Here is a 21,871-nt window from a genome sequence, read left to right on the forward strand (position 1 = left end):
GAATGCTTGGAGCAGTTACTCAGAAATTTTACATTTCAAGAACCCACTGAAAACAGCTTCACTTTTTCCTGTTATTCAGTTTGGATCTAGAGTGGCTTTGGGTCTTTGAGCTGTGTAACTTTCATGGACTGAGTTCAGCTGCCCAGTTTCTAGTCATTCGCTTCCTATCTCCCTCAATCTTACAATAGCTAGTACTTTAGGGAAAGAGTGAAGAGCAGGAGTGGGGCTGTGGAGCAGCACACACTTTGGATAACCTCTCACCTTCACTGAGGGCCCAACCTGCCTTCTGTACACAAAGGTGTTGCTCTGATGAATTCAGTGGGGTTGTTTGCAGATACTCTCAGGGGTTTTTATGGTGAATGCATACAGATATTTTCCTTGGAAGGGCAGTGTAGGAGGCCGTATTCTGGAACTGGCCCTTTTCCACAATTCTACATCTACTTGAACTCCCTGTGGGGCCCAAGGAAGTTGAAATGCATAGCATTGCTCCGGACTAGGCTTTCCCTTTGGGCAGTTAAGGGATTATTCTAAGGACTAAAATGTGAAATAACTATGAGAGGAACGAAGGCTCTCAGACTTTTTCCATGATATTTGGCACATGTTCACAGAGAATTTGCAGACTGGAGGAATAGCTTCCCTTGGATATCTCATTAAGAAAGGCATTAACGGTATCTTAATATAATTAAACAAGCAGATTTAGAACTAATATTGTGCGATTAACCAGTTCTTTGTAACTGCTGCGCTGATGACTGTAATCTGAGAAACTTTTGGCTGACCTACAGCCTGGCTCACTTGTGCCATGCGCCATGGTCTTAAGACAGCTTAGTATTAGAAATGGCTAACACCTCCCTTCTGGCCTGGGATCTCCTTATGCACAGGAATTGGCTGCTTCTCCTACAACCAGACCCATGGACTTCAGTGGAACTAGGTCTGGTAGATCTATGCAAATTTTTAGTTTTGAACTTGAAAATGAGACAAAAAAAACCCAAACAATGAAAATTTGGGGTTTGATCAGTCTATAATGAACTTTTTAAAACAACAGAACAAAACATGCTTTGGTTGAAAAAAGTGTTTTGTTCATACAAAGCAGACAGTTACAATAAAAGTGAAGGAGAATATGAACTGAGTTCCTTAAATTGATTACAATAATTATATTAGCCTGACAGACTCATGGCACATGTGACTGAACCCTACTTGCTGCAATGACTATCCTATGGGGTAAAGATGGCAGGTCAGCTTCTTGCTCTCTGCTTCTGTTGCTTTAATAGAAGCTCTGGAAAAAAAAATGTTAAAGGTTTGTGGTAATGTTTTTATTTCAGTCAAAATGGTTTGGTGAATTTGATTGAAATCCAAAATTATTTCAGCCACCTTGAAACAGAATTATTCAGCTAATAAATTTGCCTGGATGTCCTTCAGTGGGACAGCCTGGCCTTAACTTTATGATTGCATTTAGGACTATTTAAAAAAAATAGAGATGCATTAAAGACAAACTTATCACCAGGCTCTTACTTAGTAAAGGTAACTGGCAGCAGCTGCTGTGACTCAGTGAATCAGAAATAGTTATAGATAACGTACGGTAAGACAAAAAGCGTAATTTTTTTTTTTTTCACATGAGAGTGGCTGATTGTGTGACAAGGTTTTATTATAACAACTGTACTTCTGTTTTTTTTCAAATGATTGATGCATGCAGTACTCTGCATAGTCTTCTTTGATGATAAATGTTGGTGCCATGGAGCAACTGTTACTCACTGTGCTATTATTGAACATGAATTTTGAATAACTTGTGGCATAGAGCTGCCAGGTACTTAAATCAATGAAATAAAAGTCAGGAGGAGCCAAAGATAATGTTCCTTCTGCAATATTGACTCCTGTGGCTTGTGTACAAACAATGTTTCTGGTAACTAGTTAAGGGGTCACGTCTCTGGCCTCCCCACACACAGGATGAAGGAAGTAGGAGGCATATGAACCAGTGCTTAGTGTTTGGACAAGAAAGTTGTTTTTTTTTTTTTTTTCTTTTCCTCCCCGCTCTGCTCATCAAGCACAATGTGTTGCTGCTCACACTTGGTGGTGCAGTTACACAGAAGAGGTCTATGAGAGCACTGAGCCATGTTTCTTCTTCTGTGTGGCTGTGGTTGCTCCATGGATTCCCCAAGCTGGGTTCCAGAATTGTAGGGAAACGTACTGGTATAGCTGAATGTTCTCCACCTGTGTTACAGAGATGAGAAGAGTTGTCTTCAGTGTATTTGTACATCACTGACCTTCCTGTCTTTATTCTCACATCAGGAATGAAGTATTGAACAATACTTTTGGTTTTCAATCACCAACAAACAGAGGAGTTAATCCTTCAGGAGATGGAGGGTCCACTTCTTGCTCAAGATTCTTTGTAAAGCTAAATATCTAGCTGTGTGTCAGCAGTACCACTGTCAGTAGGAGTGGACTTTATGTGACCCAGCCAGAGGAACAATCGATAATCTTTATGATTTCTGTTCTCTGCAGTCTCACTGTTTATGTGGGGAAAGGCGGGGCAAGGAACCCCAGGTGGAAGGAGATGCTGGTGCAGCGCACACGAGCAGACTGACTGCTCCTCAGCTCTGCCATGAAATACAGCCCCATGGAGACTTGATTTCTCCTGAAAGCACCGATGCCACAGGGTCATTGTGATAGCAAGGGAGTACAAATACTCACTTCATTTTAAGGATTTTATGCACATGTCTGCTGCAGGAGGTTGGGCTCCCACTACGGTTAATGAAGTGAGATCAGGCACCTATATTAGGCTCTATCTCTGAATTACCTTGTGGAAAAGCTTATTTTTCTTCATGGAAAGTCTCCTAAGTAGAAGACAAATTTTAGATGACATGACTACTCCTCCATGTTTTTTGCATCTTGAACAGGACAAATTAGCAACTTGTGATTTCTGTTGCACTGTTAAATGTATATTTGAATGTTTATTTAACTGCTTTTTAACAAGAATGAAGACATTCACAAAAAATTTTTAACATGTCAAATCTTTATCCCATTGTCCCTTTAAAGGAATGATAATTTTCTTCTTCTAATTGTAAGCTTGTATATTCTTGCATTATTTAAAATAATTAGATTTTACTCTTTACTTTTACGTTTTCTTCTCCCCTTTCTTTCCTTTTTTGTTTTTATAATTTTCCACAGAAAGTAGAGTGAAGGAGAGGAAAAGACAAAAGAATATTGCACAAATACGTTAATTCTCTTTGAAACAGAATACTTTTTCTGCACAAATTTTTGTTTTCAGGAAGGCTGTTCCCCCTCATCATAACAATAACCTGATTAAAAAAAAAAAAAAATCCTTGAGTTCTGTTTAATTCAGATGAGGTAGTCTAATGGTGACCTATTTTCTAACCTTGTATAGTATTTCTGCAACAGTATTTCTAAGTATACTCCGATACAATTTGGATATGTGTACACCAATCATCATAAATGTCTGATATTTGTGAACAGATACTGTTCAAGAAGTTCATTCCTTTTTTATGGCTGGAATGAAGTTGCCATCTCTTAGCTCCTCTGTTAAATTCCAAGTGACTTCTACTTTAACTTATTTCAGTGTGAGTAGGGGACAGTCATACCTTGCTGACTTATTTCAGCCTAAATGTGCTGTTTGCCTGACATAATTGTGACTGATCTTTGAAAAGTCTTTTTTTTTATTTCTTGTATATGCCTCAAAGAACGTTGTAGACTTCCAAAAGTTTTCGCCTGCTAATCACGTATGCTGGATCTCATGCTGCATCCAGTTTTGAACTGACACTCTCAAATCTATTTGTACTAATGCAGTTTCTGTTTTCCATTTCTCTAGATTGCGGTCTTTGGTAAAGCAGTTAGAGAGAGGAGAAGCTTCAGTTGTAGACCTAAAGAAGAATTTGGAATATGCCGCGACCGTTCTTGAGTCAGTATATATTGACGAAACTAGGTGAGTTAACTACAGACATCAGCAGTCTTCTCATATCTAATACCATTGACACAAAACTGTAATTTACACATCAGTTGGGAAAGTTGTTTTAGCCAAGATTTATTACACACAGACAATATGTTTTTAATCATTAAAATATTGTATTCTGTGAGAACAGACCTTCAATCATTGGTCTAAAAGCTTCTTTATGTTTCCTGGGGCAGAGGGGGAGATTTAAAAAAATCATAAATTTAATATATATTCTCTTGGAGAAATGTTTTCATAATTGTGTCCCATTTTTTCTGAAAGTTTCTAAATTCCTACTCTGCTATTCCTTTTGAATAGTGTTAAAACTTTTCACTTATATCAAACCTTTGAAATTAAAAAAAAAAAATTTACTCCAGGTCATGATAGATATAGACTGGTAAGATATGGCAGAGGAGTTCCCCTCTCCAATGCTCTACAAGTGCACTTGTAGAGTCAGCTCAGATGACCAGAATGGGAGAGGACTGTATGATACTAACTGGAAGTTAGATGTGGCCGTAAATGAGCTCTGAAGGGCAGAAAAGTCAAGATTATTGACAAGCTGAAGATGAGAATGGATGATTATGTAGTTGTGCTTCAGAAGGCTGATACTTCTTATTTGCTGGCCTAGTATTAAGTTTCACAGTCTGACATTGAACTATAAAAAAGAATAAACAATCTGTTGAGAACTTGTACAATTGTGTTCCTTTAGGGCTGTTGAACCAAAGACTTTTAAAAACTTATTTAATTAGAATATATGCGAGTTTCTTTTTTGTTAATAATGTTGCAGTGCTCTCCAAGGGAGTCTGTTTACCCATCTTTTCCCTCCCCTTTCTAGGCGTTTACTGGACACAGAAGATGAGCTCAGTGACATCCAGTCTGACTCTGTGCCCTCAGAGGTTCGGGACTGGTTGGCTTCTACCTTCACACGGCAAATGGGGATGATGCTTAAAAGGACAGAGGAAAAACCCCGGTTTAGGAGTATTGTCCATGCAGTACAAGCTGGAATATTTGTGGAAAGGTAAAGGAACATGTAATTACTTTGTTCTAGTAGCTGCCCAGGTACTGCAGATTGCACCTTTAGTATGGGATGATGCAATGACAGGTGATGGAGGAGAGTACCTAAGGCCAGAAGACCTTGGCAAACTAGGACATGACTCTACTGAATGAAGAATACTTTAATATGCTTCAGATGATATTTCTACACAGATCTGGATAGCACCTCAAAACCTGGGATGAAGTAATAAATTGCAAACCAGTACATAATAAAGTGAAAACAGCACGTATTAATCTGTTCTTAGCATAATACAAATGCAATAGTGCAGTTGGAATAATTTTGACGGAGAATATGCACTTCCGCATAGCCCTAGGTCACGAGTAACAGCTTCTAAAATTCGGCCAGCCCAGACCAAGCCCTTCCTTGCCTCTGTTTACCTCCATGGTCTAGTATTTCTTATGAAGAACTGCCAAGAAAGGGAATAAAATCCTGTATCATAGTATTATAGGAATGAACTATAGACAGAGACATGTAAAAACTTTGGAGCTCAGGGAGGATTTTAGAAAACCCATTGAGCCCTCTGTCTTTTCTGTTGTGACTTCCGTCAGAACCTACTGCTAAAACTGATTTTACTTTCTGAACCCTTTAAGACATTTAGTCGTTTCAATTTGATCTCACTTCCAATCTCACCTTTTCGAGTAACCACTCTTTGCTGACATTCCTCCTTCAAGCTAGAAGGAGGGCTGGCACATGTGAAACTGTCAACAGACTTTAAGCAGCGTGAAAGGCAGCAGGTCCCAGGTCTCTACAGCAAAATTTGAGTTAGAAATGAATAGCAGATCTCCTTTCACTGTTCATCAGAATTGCAGTGACAGCCTACCAGCCCTCTGTGCAGGTGGGGCGTATCAGACAGTGGACCACAAGCCACACACACAGAGAAGCCTCCTCCGGCATATCTATAGCCAGTTTTTTTTTATTTGTATATCAAAGTTACTGTACATGTGTTAAGAGTGGCAGCAAATTGGGATAAGACTAAACCTGTCGTTTCTCCCTGGAACAGGTTTCTTCTAGGTTTGACAGGCTATTTGTGGATTAACCATCACTCTCAGTGGGGGGCTTACTCAACAAGAAAGTAAATGAAGTGCAAAGAGCTGGCTGCAGGAGGCTGTTTTCCAGTTGATAGGAATCACTGTGGCCCAAAGGAGGAAGAGTTCAGATACAATATGGCACCAGAGGAGGGTTGTGCCTCTCCTGAGCTAAGGGAAAGGGACTATGCCTGAATTGTCACTTAAGAAAAGGCTGTGGAGCTCCTGACTGGAGGGAGGAGGGGATAACAAATTCGGGAATTTGGGGAATGGGTGAATTTAATTCTCCAAAGGGGGCTGACTTTTTTCAGGTCTGAGTGCAGAACATGATGAAGAAAAAGGGAGGTGAAGGAAGACTTCATGCAGGGTCATTCCAGATAGAAGAAAAGAGCTTTCCATCATCTCCTTTTAGTCCTATGTTGCTTAAGTGCAAAAAAGGGTGATCTGCAGAAAGGCGTTTAACCGACAGTGCTTCTGCATTCAGCAAGCGTGGCTTGAAAACAAATTTAAAATCTGGTACATACTTCAGTGCTTGTTTAGTACAGTTGCAGATGTTGGTTATTTCCTTATTCTTTCTCTCTCTCTCCCTCAAACACACACACACAGCCAACACCCAAAAGATTTTATACCAGTCTTAAAAAAATGCAGACCGAAGTAACAGCTGTATCAAACTGGAGTTGATTCATTGCAGACAACAAATGATTTCTGAAGTACATTCAGAATTAACTTGCATGTGAACCAGCAAGGACTAAGGGAACTTAGCAGTATGGTCATCTGAAGTAGAAGATGGGAAGCATCTTGTTTATTTGAGTGTAGGCTTTCCCTCTGATGAAGACCTGATATTGGCAGATTCTCTGTGATATCTTGCCACGTAACTAAGCTATGACATACTGGGGAGTGTTCTTAAGTTAGGATATACAGTAAGAATGACACAGAGAGTATTGTACAAGTAAGGAACAAGAAGGAGGAAAAATAATCAAATTGCAGTTAGGGTTTCCTGAGCTAAATAAATTTTCCTGTAATGGTCTGTTGCTGTATGTTTTTTGTTTGTTTTGTTTTGTTCAATTCTATTTATGAGTTGCCTTATATATTTTATCTTGGTAGAATGTACAGACGGACTTCAAATATGGTCGGTTTGAGCTACCCACCAGCTGTAATTGGAGTGCTAAAGGTAATCCAAATGAAAAGGTGTTGGGGGGTGGTTCTGTACAAAGCATCAAGGTAACAGTGTGATATTTGATTCGATAAGGGGTCTTAGTACTTACCCTTTCTGACATTTAGTTTAGTTGACATACATTAATCATTTGCTGGCCTAAGGGAATATCCCTTCATTATAACAGCATTCAAGGCTGTGACCATTTTCAGTTTGTGAAGGTTACAGCTCTGTTCTAGATTATGGTGATTAAAGTGAGGATTTAGTAACATTCTGGAATCAATCACAGTCTCCCACAGGGAAGAAAGAAAACACAGATCCAGAAAAATGGAGAAGTAAGAGGATCAGTTGCTGTGAGAGGAGAGAATTTCTTGCATTGCTCAGGTTCCGGTCTTCAAGGTGACAGTCAGTTTAGGAATAATGACCCTTTTATGAGTTCTGAGATTTCAGAGGAAAGGAAAAAAAAAAAAAAAAAAAAGGTTCAATCCATGGGGCAATTGCAAGGTTCTTGATTTAGTCAGGGATTATCCAGACTACAAACACAAGTTAGCAACCAGCTTCCTGCACAGCAGCTTTGCAAATTACATGTTGCATGGTGTTCAACCATGCCATGCAATGGTGAAAAAGAGGTGATACAGTGGGGCAATACACAAGAACATTACATGTAAAGCTCATGAAGCAATCCTGCTGCTCTACTCCACACTGGAAAGACCTACACTTAGGATACTGAATCCTTTTTGTTTTGGATAGAACAACTCATCAAAAGATATGGAGGAGTTACAGAAGGTCCACTGAATGCAAGAATGATCAAAGACGCCTTTTGTGTACAGAATCAAAGCATCCATCCACACCTTTTTCCAACTGCAGATTGACAGGTGTTAGCTTCATTCCTGCAAGTGGGACATTAAGTCTTCGTTCTTTTAGAATTACACCCCGTAGCCAGCTTATGAGGGAACATACCTATATCTTCTCCTGAGTTCCTCAGCAGCAGCAAGACAATCCAAGACCAGTCAGCTACTCTCAGCTGTCTTAAACCTTACAGAATCCCTCTCTTCTTTCTATGTTTTTAAATGTTTAAGGGTCATAAAGAGAACTGACCATGCTAGAGTAAGTTCAGACACATCAATAACAACAAAAGCATTGACTAATTTTACTCAGAGTGAAATAACACTCACTCAGCCACTGTGCACTCTAGGATGTATTTTTTTCCAAAGCTGTTCTGAGAACATGTCTTTGCCTGGATGGCCTTGGGTTTGGTTTTGGATGTCATTGAAATGGGAGTTACTTGTTTTGAAGACATCTTCTGTCTTTGAAGTCATACTCCACCTTAAATTTCTCAATCCCCTTTCCTAAATGGAAAATGGTACATTGTTGCTTGCTTCAGCCCAGTAAAGCCAAATTAAAAACCTTGTAGCTACCTAAATGCTTGATGTGCTCTGTAAAATGATCTGATGGCTTCAGCATGCAAAAGGGTCTAGGAGTGTACCACAAACATGTCTTCAGCTGTTCTGGATTGCCATAATCAACATTCCCCTCAGAGTCATGCTAATAAGGACAAGGATTGTGATGACATGGAGGCAAAACTAGCTTATTTTTGAACGATGTTCTTTCTTTTTGCTGCCATGGCCAACAGGTCATCTGCACCAAGTATCCCAAAGCTGTGGAATCAGCTTGGCAAAATGAGGTTGATTTTAATAAAACAATGAAATACTGCCACTTCTGACATAAATGCAGATGAAGTGGTAGTGGTGCAAGTCCTAGGTATATAATCTCTCTCGCTTTTTCAGTGGATGAGAAGTTAGGCAATCTTTTGAATTGATTGCACAGCATCTCTCTCTATATATATTGGGTACTGATTTTTCTACTGCAGTAGCCTGTTGCCTTTCTGCATGACTTGGCTGTGATGATATAGGACTTGTTGCCACAAAAGGGATGATCAGCCTTGTCTCTCATTTGAATAGTGGCCATACATACCATTCATACAGACATGTTTGAGTAAGTATGTTAATTTACCCAGTAAGTTGTGGTGATGTGTTGCTCAGCAGTGTAGCACTAGAGACAGAACTTCACATTAACTAGCTGCTGAAGTAGTTACCTGCTTTAGAAGTGAATTTTTCAGCCTTTTCTGATGCACATGCTGTCACAAGATTTTCTGGGCTAGCTAATATACAGGTAGTGAACACAGAACCTGTAGTCACTTACAAAGTCTTCAGTACAGATTTTGGCTTGTCTATGGCTACAAAAATGTCAGGCCTTCCAGTAATGTTGAGCAGAACATCTGTCCCTGAATCTGCTTTCTTGGCTTATAAAACAAAACAAATCTCCAAGGTTAAGGACAGACAGAAAGGCAGAAAACTGAGCATTTAGGAAGAACTGGTGTTTCCCTTCATTTCTAGGTTCCCCCAAGCAGTGGAGCAATGGCCAAGTAATAAGGGCACAGGACGAGAAGTAAGACACCTTGGATATTTGCAGTTACACCACAGCAGCTATATGTGGCATTAGAGCAGCTTACAACACTTCAGCTGAGGCTACAGGGCCAGTAACCTAGAGACATGGGTAACACAGAAAATTTCCCAGTTTTTCTCCTCTATCACAAGATGTCTGAAGTTCTGCCTCTCTTTAGATCTCTTCCCAATATAGGGGTCACTTCTGTGTTAAGGATTTTTTTTAAGGTCATAAAATCCACTAATTTTCAAAGCATAACTGGTGTTGCTTCAAGCCTCTAAGCCATCTGTGACACTTTCATGCTTCTGTTAAGAGGATTTTTCCCTGTAGTTATTCAGGGTAAAATGCTGCTGTCATTATTATTAATACCAAAACTTCTGTTGACTTGACAAGAGCAAGGATTTCTCCCTTAGTAAAATCTAAATAGCTCTACTGTGAAACTTATTGTCTAGGTAGTTCACCATTATTTCATACAGAAGAACAATTCTGTTGTGAAAAATACTATTCTGCAGTTTCACAATTTGGTAAGTTTTATCTGCTGCAAGAGCACAACATTAACTACATCAGAAATATATAAAGGAAGAAACCCCTTACATTTCTACAAGATAAGATTGTCTTACAGTGAATTAAATTTCAGCATAGTTAAGACATTATTTTCAATGCCATAGGACCTAAAAGTAAATTATTATATGCTATATACATACAAATGTTTAATTTGCTTCATTGACTGAGATAAATGATTACAAAATCAAACCACTCAGAAACCAGGAAAATACTTAAAATTGACTGAGTGGATGCTTTGGGCAGTATTTTTCTTGCCCATTCTCTAGGTTTGTTCAAGGGCTTCAAAACATGTTCTGCTGGTGGAACTTTTTCCTCTCTTGGTTGTTTTTCCTCTCCAATGCCTACTGAAAGTGTTGAAAAGCTGCAATTTATGACTGCAGCTCTGTGACTTGGGCCACAAATCATCTCTGGAGAAGCTTGACCCTGCTTTCAGTGTGTGGGCTCCAGGCAGCTTGCAATATCAACTGCTGGGCAAGCAAGTGATTTACTGGGATAGGTGAAAGCAGAACTGAATCTTCAGCATCCTTGATACACGCTTACTAATTAGCCTCTCTCTGTGTACCGTACTTCCACAAGAGGCGTAGTCAACTCTCTGTAATCAACACTACGCGAGTGGCAAGGTTGTCAGGATCAGCCCATGCTGAAGAGAGATGGTACCTAAATATGTTGGTCTTGTTCAGAATATAAGTCCTGTAGCTATGCTGATGTATGGGTGATCGACCACAGGCAGTTAGAAGTCACTGTCCTTTGCATTTGACTTGAAGTCATGTCCTTACCTGGAACGTAACCATGACAACAAACAGCAAAGGTGGATTGGGCTTTAAGAGCTCAGAAGATAGTTGTAATTTAGCAATTTTTATTGCTAAAAAAAAAGATGGCAGATTTTTAGATGGACTCTAATCCTTAACAGTACTCAACATTATGTCGAGCCATTTCTTGCACTGAGAGCAGCTGTGCACGTGTGTGTTGTGAAGTGTAGTCATCCTTCTTTCTTGGTAAAAGTGCCACAAGGAAATGTGCAACAGAGTGTCACGTCCCACTCAGACAAGGGGAACAAGTGACTCAGATTCACAAATCCCCAATGGAGTGGACAACAAGTCTCCAAGTTCAAGCATTTATTAACTACCTACAATGTACTAATTGAACACACGATAATTGGCAAAGTATATAGCAAGTTGTGGCAAGCGATACAATATGCCTTGCATTTCTTAATGGAAAAAGGAAAGGAGGGAGATAGAGAGAATGGGGGAATAGAGATCACCAGTCTGGGTTCCTGTGCTGATCCTGCTGGCGAGGGTTCCAGGAGGCGGCCGTCTTTTTCACTGGCATCTGTTTTCTTCACTTCACTGCACTCTCTGGGCTCCTCCCCTCTTTCCTCCCCCTCAATCTATACCCACTTTCCTTGGGTCCATCCCCTAGGTCGACCCACATACCTACGTATCCCATGTACGGGGAGGGGTAAGGTGTTTCATGGGATGATGCAATTAGCATGATCATGTTATCCTTCGTTAGCATATTGAGGGTGTTAACTTTAATATGCATTTCATGGATAATGAAGCAAAGTTAATTCACCGGACACATGGCCCCTGAAATCTGCCCAGGTGCCCCAGAGCAGAGCCATCCTGTCTCCACAGGGCTCCTTCCTCCAGATGCATCTTGTGTTATTGGGGCAGCCTTATCAGCTTCAACCTCCACAGCATGCACACTGTGACTCATAGTTTTGTCTTGCAAGTGTTTGAGGCATTTCTTCGATCAGCCTCAACTTTTGCTTTCCCAGGTTGTTTTTCTTAGTTTCTCACAGGCCTGGTTTCTCATCTCTCACACAGAGTTTTTTCAAAGCAGAGGGAAACTTCAGTGTACAGATGTCAATCTTTAATATGTGGTTTAAGGAGAGTCAGTTGGATAAATTCCTGTGGGAAGTACATCAAAGTTCTCAGCAGACAAGAGAGACTGAGAGCTGGTCCTGTGCCCGATGCAGCTGTGTGGTTGATCTGTATATCATTCTTCTAGCTATAACTTCTTCTGCACCTTTCCTTTTTGTTGCTAGGAGGAGGAAACGTTCTTAGGGTTTTAGGAACATCCATTTCTGAGATCAAGGAGCATTATCTTGCTAGATAATGAGTGCTGTCACCTCCCACAGCCTCCCCTAAGTGTTGAGATTTTAACTCAACCTTCTGTGAGAAGGTTTGTACCTTATGCTTTAGCTTTATGAGCTGGGAAGTGAACATTCCCTTTTCAATCTCTTGAGTGACCACCTTGCAGCATTAATATATCGTTTACAACTGACTGGAACTTTCCAAACTGGAATTAGATATTTTCTGTTATAAGGGTTAGCTTTTATATCATTGTTAGCACTTAATGTAACATTACCGTGATTTTCTCCTGATCTGTAGTCTGATCTGAGAATCCCAGTGGACTCTCTTATCTTTGAAAAAAATTAAGGAAAATTCAAGTCATGCTGTCTTTAGGCAATTTAAGCTGCAATAATCACAATTCAGGATTAATATTAAAATCAGAGGAAGTAAGTTGCTTTTTGGATCTAACAAGTTAGTTCTTCTAGTTAGTTATTATTTTGGTTAATTCAACAGTAAGTGGTAAAAACATGATCACAGGTGTCTGTATTTTTTACTGCAAAAAACATATCACCTTATTCTGTTTTAAGCATGAGTGAAACATTTGAGTGCTTTGCTCACAATATAAAGTCACAAGAATTCTATAGGGACAGCAAAATCCAGAGGCTTTCATATAATTTAAAAGCATAACTTGTTTTCTCCTGTTTCCTTCAAAGTTAATATTCTTTTTTATAGACGTAGTATGTGGCTAGAGGACAGGGTAAAATGGGTCAAGTCAGACACAATAGGGCTATCCCAATGTTTCAGATGCTAAAGAAAAACAGGATTCTTATCTTTTAGGATTCAGCCTTTGCTGATTAAATTCTGCTGTGGAGAACTGCCATGTTTAGAATAAACAAACAGCATAAGTGTTCTTAATGGAAGCTTCTTAAACATGAGTCATACAATACTGATGAGTAAATTAGACTCTACACTCTGCATTGGTTAAATGGAATTGAAGAAGTAAAAAGAAAAAAAAAAAGCTATACGAACTGTCATTGTAAAAGGGATGACCATATTAACTGTCTTTTCTACCCACTCTTGCAGCATGTAGACAAGTGGTCCTTTGATGTATTTGCACTAAATGATGCCAGCGGGGATCATGCACTGAAATTCATTTTCTATGAACTTCTCACCCGCTATGATCTGATCAACCGTTTCAAGGTCAGTAGTTAGAAGATGGGTCTCTTCTTCTGTCTTGGAGTTTGTTCAACTTCCCTCTGATGTGCTTTGTTCCATTCAAAATGCAATTTTAGCGCTATTTGAAGGCTTCATGGACACTGCACCTTCCCCAGTAAACAAGGTCCCTTCCAACCCAAACTATTCTATAATTGTTACAGAGTTTTGCAGGTACAAATGCAATGTATCTTTTCCTCCAGCTTTCAACAGGCTTAAATTTGGATGGCAGAAACATTGCTCTCAGATCTTGATTGTTCTCACCACCAAATACTCTGCTGTCCCTTCCTCCTTTGACACTTCCACTCCCTGGGATCCCCACTTACTTTGTCTGGAAAGGGTTTGCAGATTTCTGGCTCCTGTACTTCTTCAGGAACTGCCTGTGCCTGATGAGAAATGTTTGAAGAAGATAACTGGTCAGAACTGTATCCTCTCATGTTATGTACCCAGGAGAACAGCTTCTCTAACTATGGAAATGAGTGTTTAGGGTATTTGCCATTGGAGCAGATGAAACTGGACAACCCATGTGGCCAGTTGCGTATGTTGCAGCTGACACCACCTGTGTAGTCTCCCCTCTAGAAATCCCCTGAATGGTATTTTCTTGAGTGTGCATAGTTCTACTCTTGGAGTCAGAAAAGCATGGCAAGCCCATAAGATGGGCAGGCTGAATTTCACCATGAAAAGCCAGAGGTCTGATACACGATAGTCATCTTAGTGGAGTATCTCAGACTTGTTATATGATGTGTTTCATTAGAAAATCTTAAATATGAATAGTAAAGCAGAGATATATTCCAGTGGGTTGTGAGGGGAACAGACAGATGCTTTGTGGTCTAATTAGAAATATTTCTCCGGGGGCAATCAATCAAGTGCTCTCTGTTACTTTTCATACTGCATATGTCTTCCAGACAGCATTTCATAGTATACTTACTTGAGTGTGTTTATGTATAAGAATGATTCATCCATAATGTAATTAGGGATGGGAAAGACAGTTTGGGTTCACTCTCTCTTACGTGCCTGTTTCAGATGGTTTAAGCATGTTATTTATTTGTGAAGTACAAACTGCTCTTTGGGACCTGTTATCAAAATGCTTCCCTCCAAGTGCTAGCCATTAAAGGTGATTATCTTGGTTTTAATTCTGTGTTGCTTTATTCAGATCCCCATTTCTGCCCTGGTGTCCTTTGTGGAAGCTCTGGAGGTTGGATACAGCAAACACAAAAATCCTTATCACAACCTAATGCACGCCGCAGATGTGACACAGACAGTCCATTACCTCCTTTTCAAGACGGGCGTAGTGGTAAGTACAGGAGTTGGCATCCTGAATATATAATGAGAATAAAACAGGTTTTGCTCAGTAAGGAGATTATGATTATCCACAGTAGAACCCATTTGAACTGTAGACAGGCTTCAATTGATATGGCTGTGCTAATGTAAGTAGAGACTACAGGATGATTTACAAATAGAAGGTGGGCAAAGATGTCGATAACTCTTTTAAAAGTGATCTAAAAGAGGATGAATGAGAAACCCAAGATCTCCTGGGTGATTCTGCCAACACACTTCTGTGGGAATTCATTTCCCCTAGTGTGAAGAAGCAAACTGTCTAAGCTTTCTTCTTACTTAAGGGAGCAAGGCAGTACCTCCAAAGGACAATTAATTCCGCTTACATGGAGCTATGGAGATGCTGATCTCCATCCAGTGTCTGCAGCAAAACCGGCTGACCTGGCTTACATAGAAACTTACAGACAGCAGAAGTCTGACAACAAGGACAGGAATGGATGGACGGCTTGAATGAAAATACTTAGCGCACAATATGTTCCCACAGTGGTTGTCAAGACAAACAACAGAAATCGTTTTGAAGATGGACCAGAGCAATTGAAGGCAGACAGATTCCAGAGTGGTGATCAGACATTGCGTTTTGGGTTCAGCCGGCAGCTCAGAAAGCGGCCGGCCTGCTCCGTGGGGAGAACAAATGGTAGGGAAGGCTCAGTGTGTACAGGATACATTTGTATGTCATGCTCTGCCTCTTCTTACTCCTGGTTCAGGCTTCAGACAGAAAAAGGAACAAAGGTAACTATTAGTCTGATCCTGTGTGGCTGCTCTTTTCCACCCATTGTTCACTTCACCTTTTCCCAGAGTTTAGTTACCCTCAGCCCTTGCATTGGCAGAAACACAGAGGCAGAGGTGTCAGTGAAAGGGAGGTTCGTGTGCTCAGCATTTTTCACTTCTTTTTCTTGTTACACCATTCACTGGTTTCTCTCTCTGTGGCTGGTACCTGAATACAGGGGATTCTGTTACATGGTGCTTCATTTCACCGAGGTCCTTTCCCTAACAAGTGTGCAGAAGCAGCCAAGTTAAGCACTTCCAGGGGCAGGGAGGCAGAGCACACAAGTGAATCCAGATCAGCAAAGGCTGAGTCTCTCACTGCAGCTTCTACCTGCTTGAACACTCCCTATGGTTCCCACTTTCCCTGCAGGATACAACCAATCTCAATGTGCATAGATTGATTAGCACACTTTGAAAATGATCCCAACCTCCTGCTCACAGCAGAGCTAGATTCTAACTTGCATAGTTCGTTCACAGATGGTAAAGAAAGGTAGGGGAGATTTTCCTGTTTCCAGAATTTGTTCAGATCAACATCTTATCCTTACTCTAGTGTAAGCAGTTGTTTAGTTCATCACCTTCACAATATTTATGTGACCAACTTGGACATGCTGGAAAATAAGTTTTTGGTTTCAAAAGGCATGTTGGGGCCATTGGTTTAATTCTGTACTGGTATGAAGACAAAGACTTGTGAAAAAATCATACTATTAAAAAAAAAAACCACCAACCAAAAAAACCTCATCTTGTTAACTAATTATTCACAGTGTGGAAAAAGTACTTTTCAAATTTAAATAATCTGTATAGTGTTAGTTTGTTCTAGTCTCAAAGGGAAGAAACAATTATCTTGTTTACATTTACATGGTTCATCTGCCTTTGTCATGCTCCCTGTTATTTAGAAGCTCTCTCAACAGATATGTTCCAGGCTTCTTTTTGTTCTCTTTTCAATTAAAAAATCTTCATTCCCTCTAATCATATTCAGTGCCTGAAATCTTTTTTAGTTTTCTTGTTTTTTTCTTCCTCAGGATGATGCCTTGGAATGGATTTGTTATATGTTACAATTATGAGCTAGAAATATTTTGGGTTCTCTCATAGACATAACATTGAAAGATAATTGGGAATTACTCTGATGTTGATCTCTCAGAGGATTAGTATACAAGCACGATGTGTAGGAACAACTTCCAAGAGCTCACACACTTTTTTTCTCATTTCATTCTTTCATTTCTTTAACTCTATTGTTCAGATGTGGTTGTTACTTTCTTCAGTATTATTTTCTGATTAATCTTCATAATTATTAGGAATTACCATATGATTTCTTTGTGAATCCACACAATGAGGTGCAAATGGTGAAGCTGAAGAGTTCTTTCTCTAACACTGGCAGGAGTTACAGGAGAATATTTCCTGAAGCAGACCTGTAAAGCTGGAGAAGTGCAGGACTTCTGTCACATGTTTGTACCAAAGGGGAATGAGATCCTCCTCCCCTCTTGACTATTGGGATTAATAAACCAATCATCATGGGCTCTGACAATGATAACTACTTTGGAATAAAAGACCATAAACTCTGGGGGAGGAAACAAGGTAATTATTGCTGTCTTGGCTTTGTAGCATTTTCTTGGAAAGGCATCCATTTGTTAGGTTTGGAAACACTGCTCTTTCCTCTTGCTTTTTCTTTCTGTATGCGTCAGTCCTTCTACTTACATGCCAATGACTTGCCTTAGTAGCTAATTCTTGAGATTTATTAGATGTTTGTGAAAGAATGACGTCTTGCCTGAAGACTGACATCATGACTGAAGTCATGCCTCTTTACCCCTTTTTTGTTTCCATCTGGAAGCCAATACTTGTTCTTTCATGCCTTCTTCCTTGCTATCCCCTCACCCCCTATTATCACAGAGAGTTTGAAGGTTTTGTTCTGAATTGGTTTTGTCAACCCTTTAGAAATGAAAACCATTTCCATTTCCTCACTCTTTTCACCTGTGACAGTATCCTGCTGCTCTCTCAATAATTCTTGATGGCTTTGTTCTTTAAAACTAGCTCTCTGTTCCCAAGATGAAGTCCATCACAGACTAGTGAGAGGTAATATCACCGCTTTGATGGAGATTGCATCCATTCTCTGCAGGAAATTTGCCATCTTGTTTGCTTTCCCTTGCAAGGTTGTAGCAGAAAAAAAAGGGACTAAAAGGTTCCAATTACTCACCTGCTATTTCCCTCCTGTTACTCACAAGACTATTTTGACTTTGTGCTACTTCTACTGATTTGTTTATTACCCACAGTTCACAGCTGTAATCACAGTCTGTATTCTGAGTGACCTTTCTCAAAGGCTGTTATGATATTTAACACCTTGCTTCAGGTGTGTGACACCCTACTTGAAAACCTACATTGCCTCAACTTGTTCAACAAGGGGTACTTTGATAGGGCATGCAAGTCAGCACTTTTCCCGTGTGTGTCTTAAGAGATGAGGTAGGAGACCCTCAGGCACAGACCTCATTGCCTTAATGATGTTTTAAGACTTGGGTCATAAGATCCTGCTGGAGTTGGACTTGTCAGATGATGCCCAGAAGGTCTGAAGTGGATGCATTAGCCTAGCTGGGCACATCCCCTAGTAGTTCTGTGTGCATCCTGTAGGTTTGCTCTGCCTGTTCCTGAGCACCTGTGCCTGATTTTTTTTCTATCATTTGAACTCTCTCCTTTTGGGAAATGGCAGAACATGGTGGAGAAATGGAAGGGCAGATCTAGATATATAGCCTGGAAACCCTATTTCCTTTTCTCCCCCAGAATTTGTTGCTTGAAAGTTGAAATCATGTTCCTCATCACCTGTAAAGCATTCCCTGTTCACAGGTCACATCTGGAAACAGACTTCTCCACCATCAGTGCTGTCCATTCCTGTCCTGGACCAATTGTGTAGACATGGGAAAGTAGTTCAGTTTCTGTGTCTGCTCATCTCTTGATCTCTTCACCCTCATCTGCCCCCACCCCTGCCTCTCTCTCTGTCTCTCTCTCAAAAAAATCAAGAGCTACTTTGATTATGGTCACTGGCATTGTGCGAAATACCTGTAGCCAACATTTTTAAACTGCATCTTTAACGTAAGGAGATCTTTAATACTGAGACTTGCTTCATTCGTCATTGGTTATGTGTAATGGCTGTGAAAGGCAGGAGAAGAGCGGGACAGGTCGCTGTGGGCAGAAGCCCACAGTAGTTATCTGGGCTTCCCCTGCAGGTGGGTAACAGAGCGGTGGTGGCTTCCGAGCTATAGTAAATGTCTGAAATAGATTTATGAAACCATAATGCCTTTACTGGGCTTTGGATTAAAAGGCAGTTCATACATGAGCTTCCGTCAAAATGTTTGCAGGCTGTTACAAAAATATTTGACAACCAGTGTGGTAAAGGTGTTCTTTAAATGTAATATATTTAAACATTTACTACAAATATTTACAGCATCTACAGTATCTAGAGCCTTTGTCTTTTGTGCACTTGATGTTAACAGCACTCCTTGTTTGCTACCAGTGGAAAACCAGACATAAAATGATTGATTGACTCAGAGGAAAATTAGTAAAAGCTTCTGAGTCATTTAGAAATCTAAGTCAAAAGTGACTTAAGCAGTGAAAAATAAGACTTCAACTAGGCAATTAGGGGAAAAAAAAAAAACGAACTCAGGTCTTTCTCAACAGTTTCTATCTATAATAAAGAACAAGTTGTACATCTTGTGAGGTTTTGTACCTTGTTCTCCTCAAGATTCAGTGACTGATGAAGACTTTTAGTTACTGGAAATTAGTGACATTCTACAGCATTTGAGGCCCTGCTGCCTGGGTCAGCTTAGCTGAAAATACATACCCTGGCAGTATGTGCTTACCTGAACAGGTATCATCGTTCCACTTGAAGAACCTTGATTTTCCTGAGGTTTCCCTCTCTCTCTCTTCCTCACACAGTGCTCTTTAAGAAGGGCACATGTTTCCCCTTGCTCTGCCTTAAGCCTTATTAGCTCTGAAACCATTTTGCTGAAGTTCAATTTAATGAGATGAAGCTTCAGAAGAAACACTGGTTTGGCTTCTGTATATCAGCCAGAGAAGTTTGCTTTAAAACAGCTGGCAGGCTGCAGGGGAAAGGCAATGATGTGCAGCGTTGACTGTCAGCAGGGGATAACTTGCCTGAAAAGACAAAAACCTTAATGCCTGGGAAAATGACAGTTCATCTGATTGCTCTGTAATCTCTTTTCAGCACTGGTTGACAGAGCTGGAGATCTTTGCTATGATATTCGCAGCTGCCATCCATGACTATGAACACACTGGAACCACCAACAACTTTCACATCCAAACACGGTGAGGCCACTGTAAATCATGATGAAAGGTTGGGAAGTGGAAGGGGAAACCTGTGGAGAATAACAGCACAGCTGCCCAGAAAATTGCAGGAGCTTTTGTTTTCAAGTGTTACAGGAGGAAAGTTCACTTGCTTAGGTTGCATTTAATTTTCTCTTGCTCAGCCCTGTACAATGGAATGCCATGTATTCTAGCTTCCTGAGCATTGTTTCATACTAATAATCAGGGAAAAGGAAGGTCCCAAAACATTTCTGCGTAAGGTTGCTAAACCAAATTGCTGTATGGAGTGATATATTTTGATAAAGGTGTAGTTTGTGAAGAGATATTATAATTCAACTGTTTTTTCTCTTTGTTGAATTTGAAGAATCAAACATTAACTGCAAAAATCAAGAATACAATAGTATCTGTATTCATCAGTGAACTACACATGTTATTTTTACTTGAGTGGAAAACAATACCTGGAGCAAAGGGATAGGTTTGCCGTAACCTGGTCAGAGATACCATTCTTTAAAGCTTTGTAAACTGCTAGACAATAATTAGCTGATCCCAAACCAGACTGGAACAGTGTATTTTTTAAACTCGTAATCTTCTATAAGGCTTTTGGTTTGGTGCAAGAGAGAAGGAGAAGATGAATATGGCAGCAAAATTCAGAAGTGTGCAAAGATTGTGAAGTATCTAGTTGCAGTGATAGTTGGGCATCTAATGTCTGCCTATGATTTTGACAATGTGAGTGTCCTGGTAGCAATGACAGAATGTCCAGATGTCCTCGACTGACACTGTACACTTGGGCATTTCTAAGATGCATTGCATCTTACCCTGAATTAGATGTCTGGAGCATGTTAGCTGAATCATGCTGTGTATCACAGATATATAAAGGTTTCTAGGATAAATCACACATATGCTCAGGAAAGCTTGGGAACATAGAAGTTTGTGTCTCTGTTCTGGACTGAGCCACACCACTTCTTACAGCTTCAAGCATGCAAGAATTAGGGATCTGCTGTATTTCCCAGATACTTACAGAAGAATTCAAGAAAGGACAGTGGTAATTTAATCTCTGTAACACTGCTGACGCGGAAGTCCCGGACACAATTTAACACTGAACATTAGAGGGTGTGAACTGTCAGGGGAGAAAAGTAGACACTGCTCTCTGGGAAGCAGAACTGAGTGGGGACTGTAACAAAATATACTCACCCTCTGTTGCTGTTAACTTCCAGCAAGACCTCTGTCTTCAGACTGGTTTAGCCTTTCATCAATCTCAAACCGGTGCCCTGGAACTTAAAATAAGACATGAAGTACCTCTGGTCTTACTCTATCCCACGGGCAATTGACTTCCTGGACAGCATAGCTGAAAGCAGTTCAATTCTATCTTGCTTACAGCCAGTTTGCTGTTCTGGAAACAATATTAAGACACATCTTGCAGTTCTTTCCTTGGGTATAGTCAGGCTTTCATATGAGACCAACACACACAAGAGCTGGAAAAGAGCTTCATGATTCAGCTCTAAATTTACGTCTCTCACCCAGATCTCAGCAATTTTTTTGTGAGTATGGAACAAAGAGACCAGGTGAGTCTCAGCTGATGAAACAGGCTTCGCAGGGAATTTGGCTCTTTAGTTTTCTTTTACTGCATAACAACAATGAACAAAGTATTACAAGTGCTCTTAAAATGCTTCTATCTGTGCCACAGAACTAATCTTTGTAGCTGATCAGAGGAAGACCTCTGAATGTGAGGCTCTTTAAGCAGGGAAGAAACTTAACCTTTCCTGTGTTTTCTTTTAAATGCCAGGTCAGACTCAGCCATTCTATATAATGACCGGTCTGTGCTTGAAAATCACCACGTTAGTGCTGCGTATCGCCTTTTGCAAGATGATGAAGAGATGAATATTTTATCTAATCTTTCAAAGGACGACTGGAGGTAAAAATGATGTGGTGGCTGCCTAGGAACATTGCAGCATCACCCCAGACTGTTATTATCTTGTTTGAATGGCGGTATGCATTGTT

General features: G+C 40.2%; 1 protein-coding gene across 6 annotated transcripts in view; it reads left to right on the forward strand.

Annotated features, from left to right (window-relative positions):
* Positions 1-21,871, forward strand: part of PDE1C (phosphodiesterase 1C) — a 318,823-nt gene that overhangs the window by 228,149 nt on the left and 68,803 nt on the right. For all 6 annotated transcript variants that reach the window (XM_026844005.1, XM_026844000.1, XM_026844001.1 and 3 more), the window contains 7 exons: positions 3,821-3,934; positions 4,776-4,958; positions 7,124-7,190; positions 13,340-13,456; positions 14,622-14,762; positions 19,776-19,876; positions 21,657-21,785. In XM_026844005.1, the coding sequence (XP_026699806.1) occupies positions 3,821-3,934; positions 4,776-4,958; positions 7,124-7,190; positions 13,340-13,456; positions 14,622-14,762; positions 19,776-19,876; positions 21,657-21,785 (852 nt within the window). The remainder of the gene's footprint in view (positions 1-3,820; positions 3,935-4,775; positions 4,959-7,123; positions 7,191-13,339; positions 13,457-14,621; positions 14,763-19,775; positions 19,877-21,656; positions 21,786-21,871) is intronic.

This window comes from Athene cunicularia, assembly GCF_003259725.1.
Source record: "Athene cunicularia isolate RWA chromosome 2 unlocalized genomic scaffold, athCun1 chr2_part2, whole genome shotgun sequence".
Lineage (NCBI taxonomy): Eukaryota > Metazoa > Chordata > Aves > Strigiformes > Strigidae > Athene > Athene cunicularia.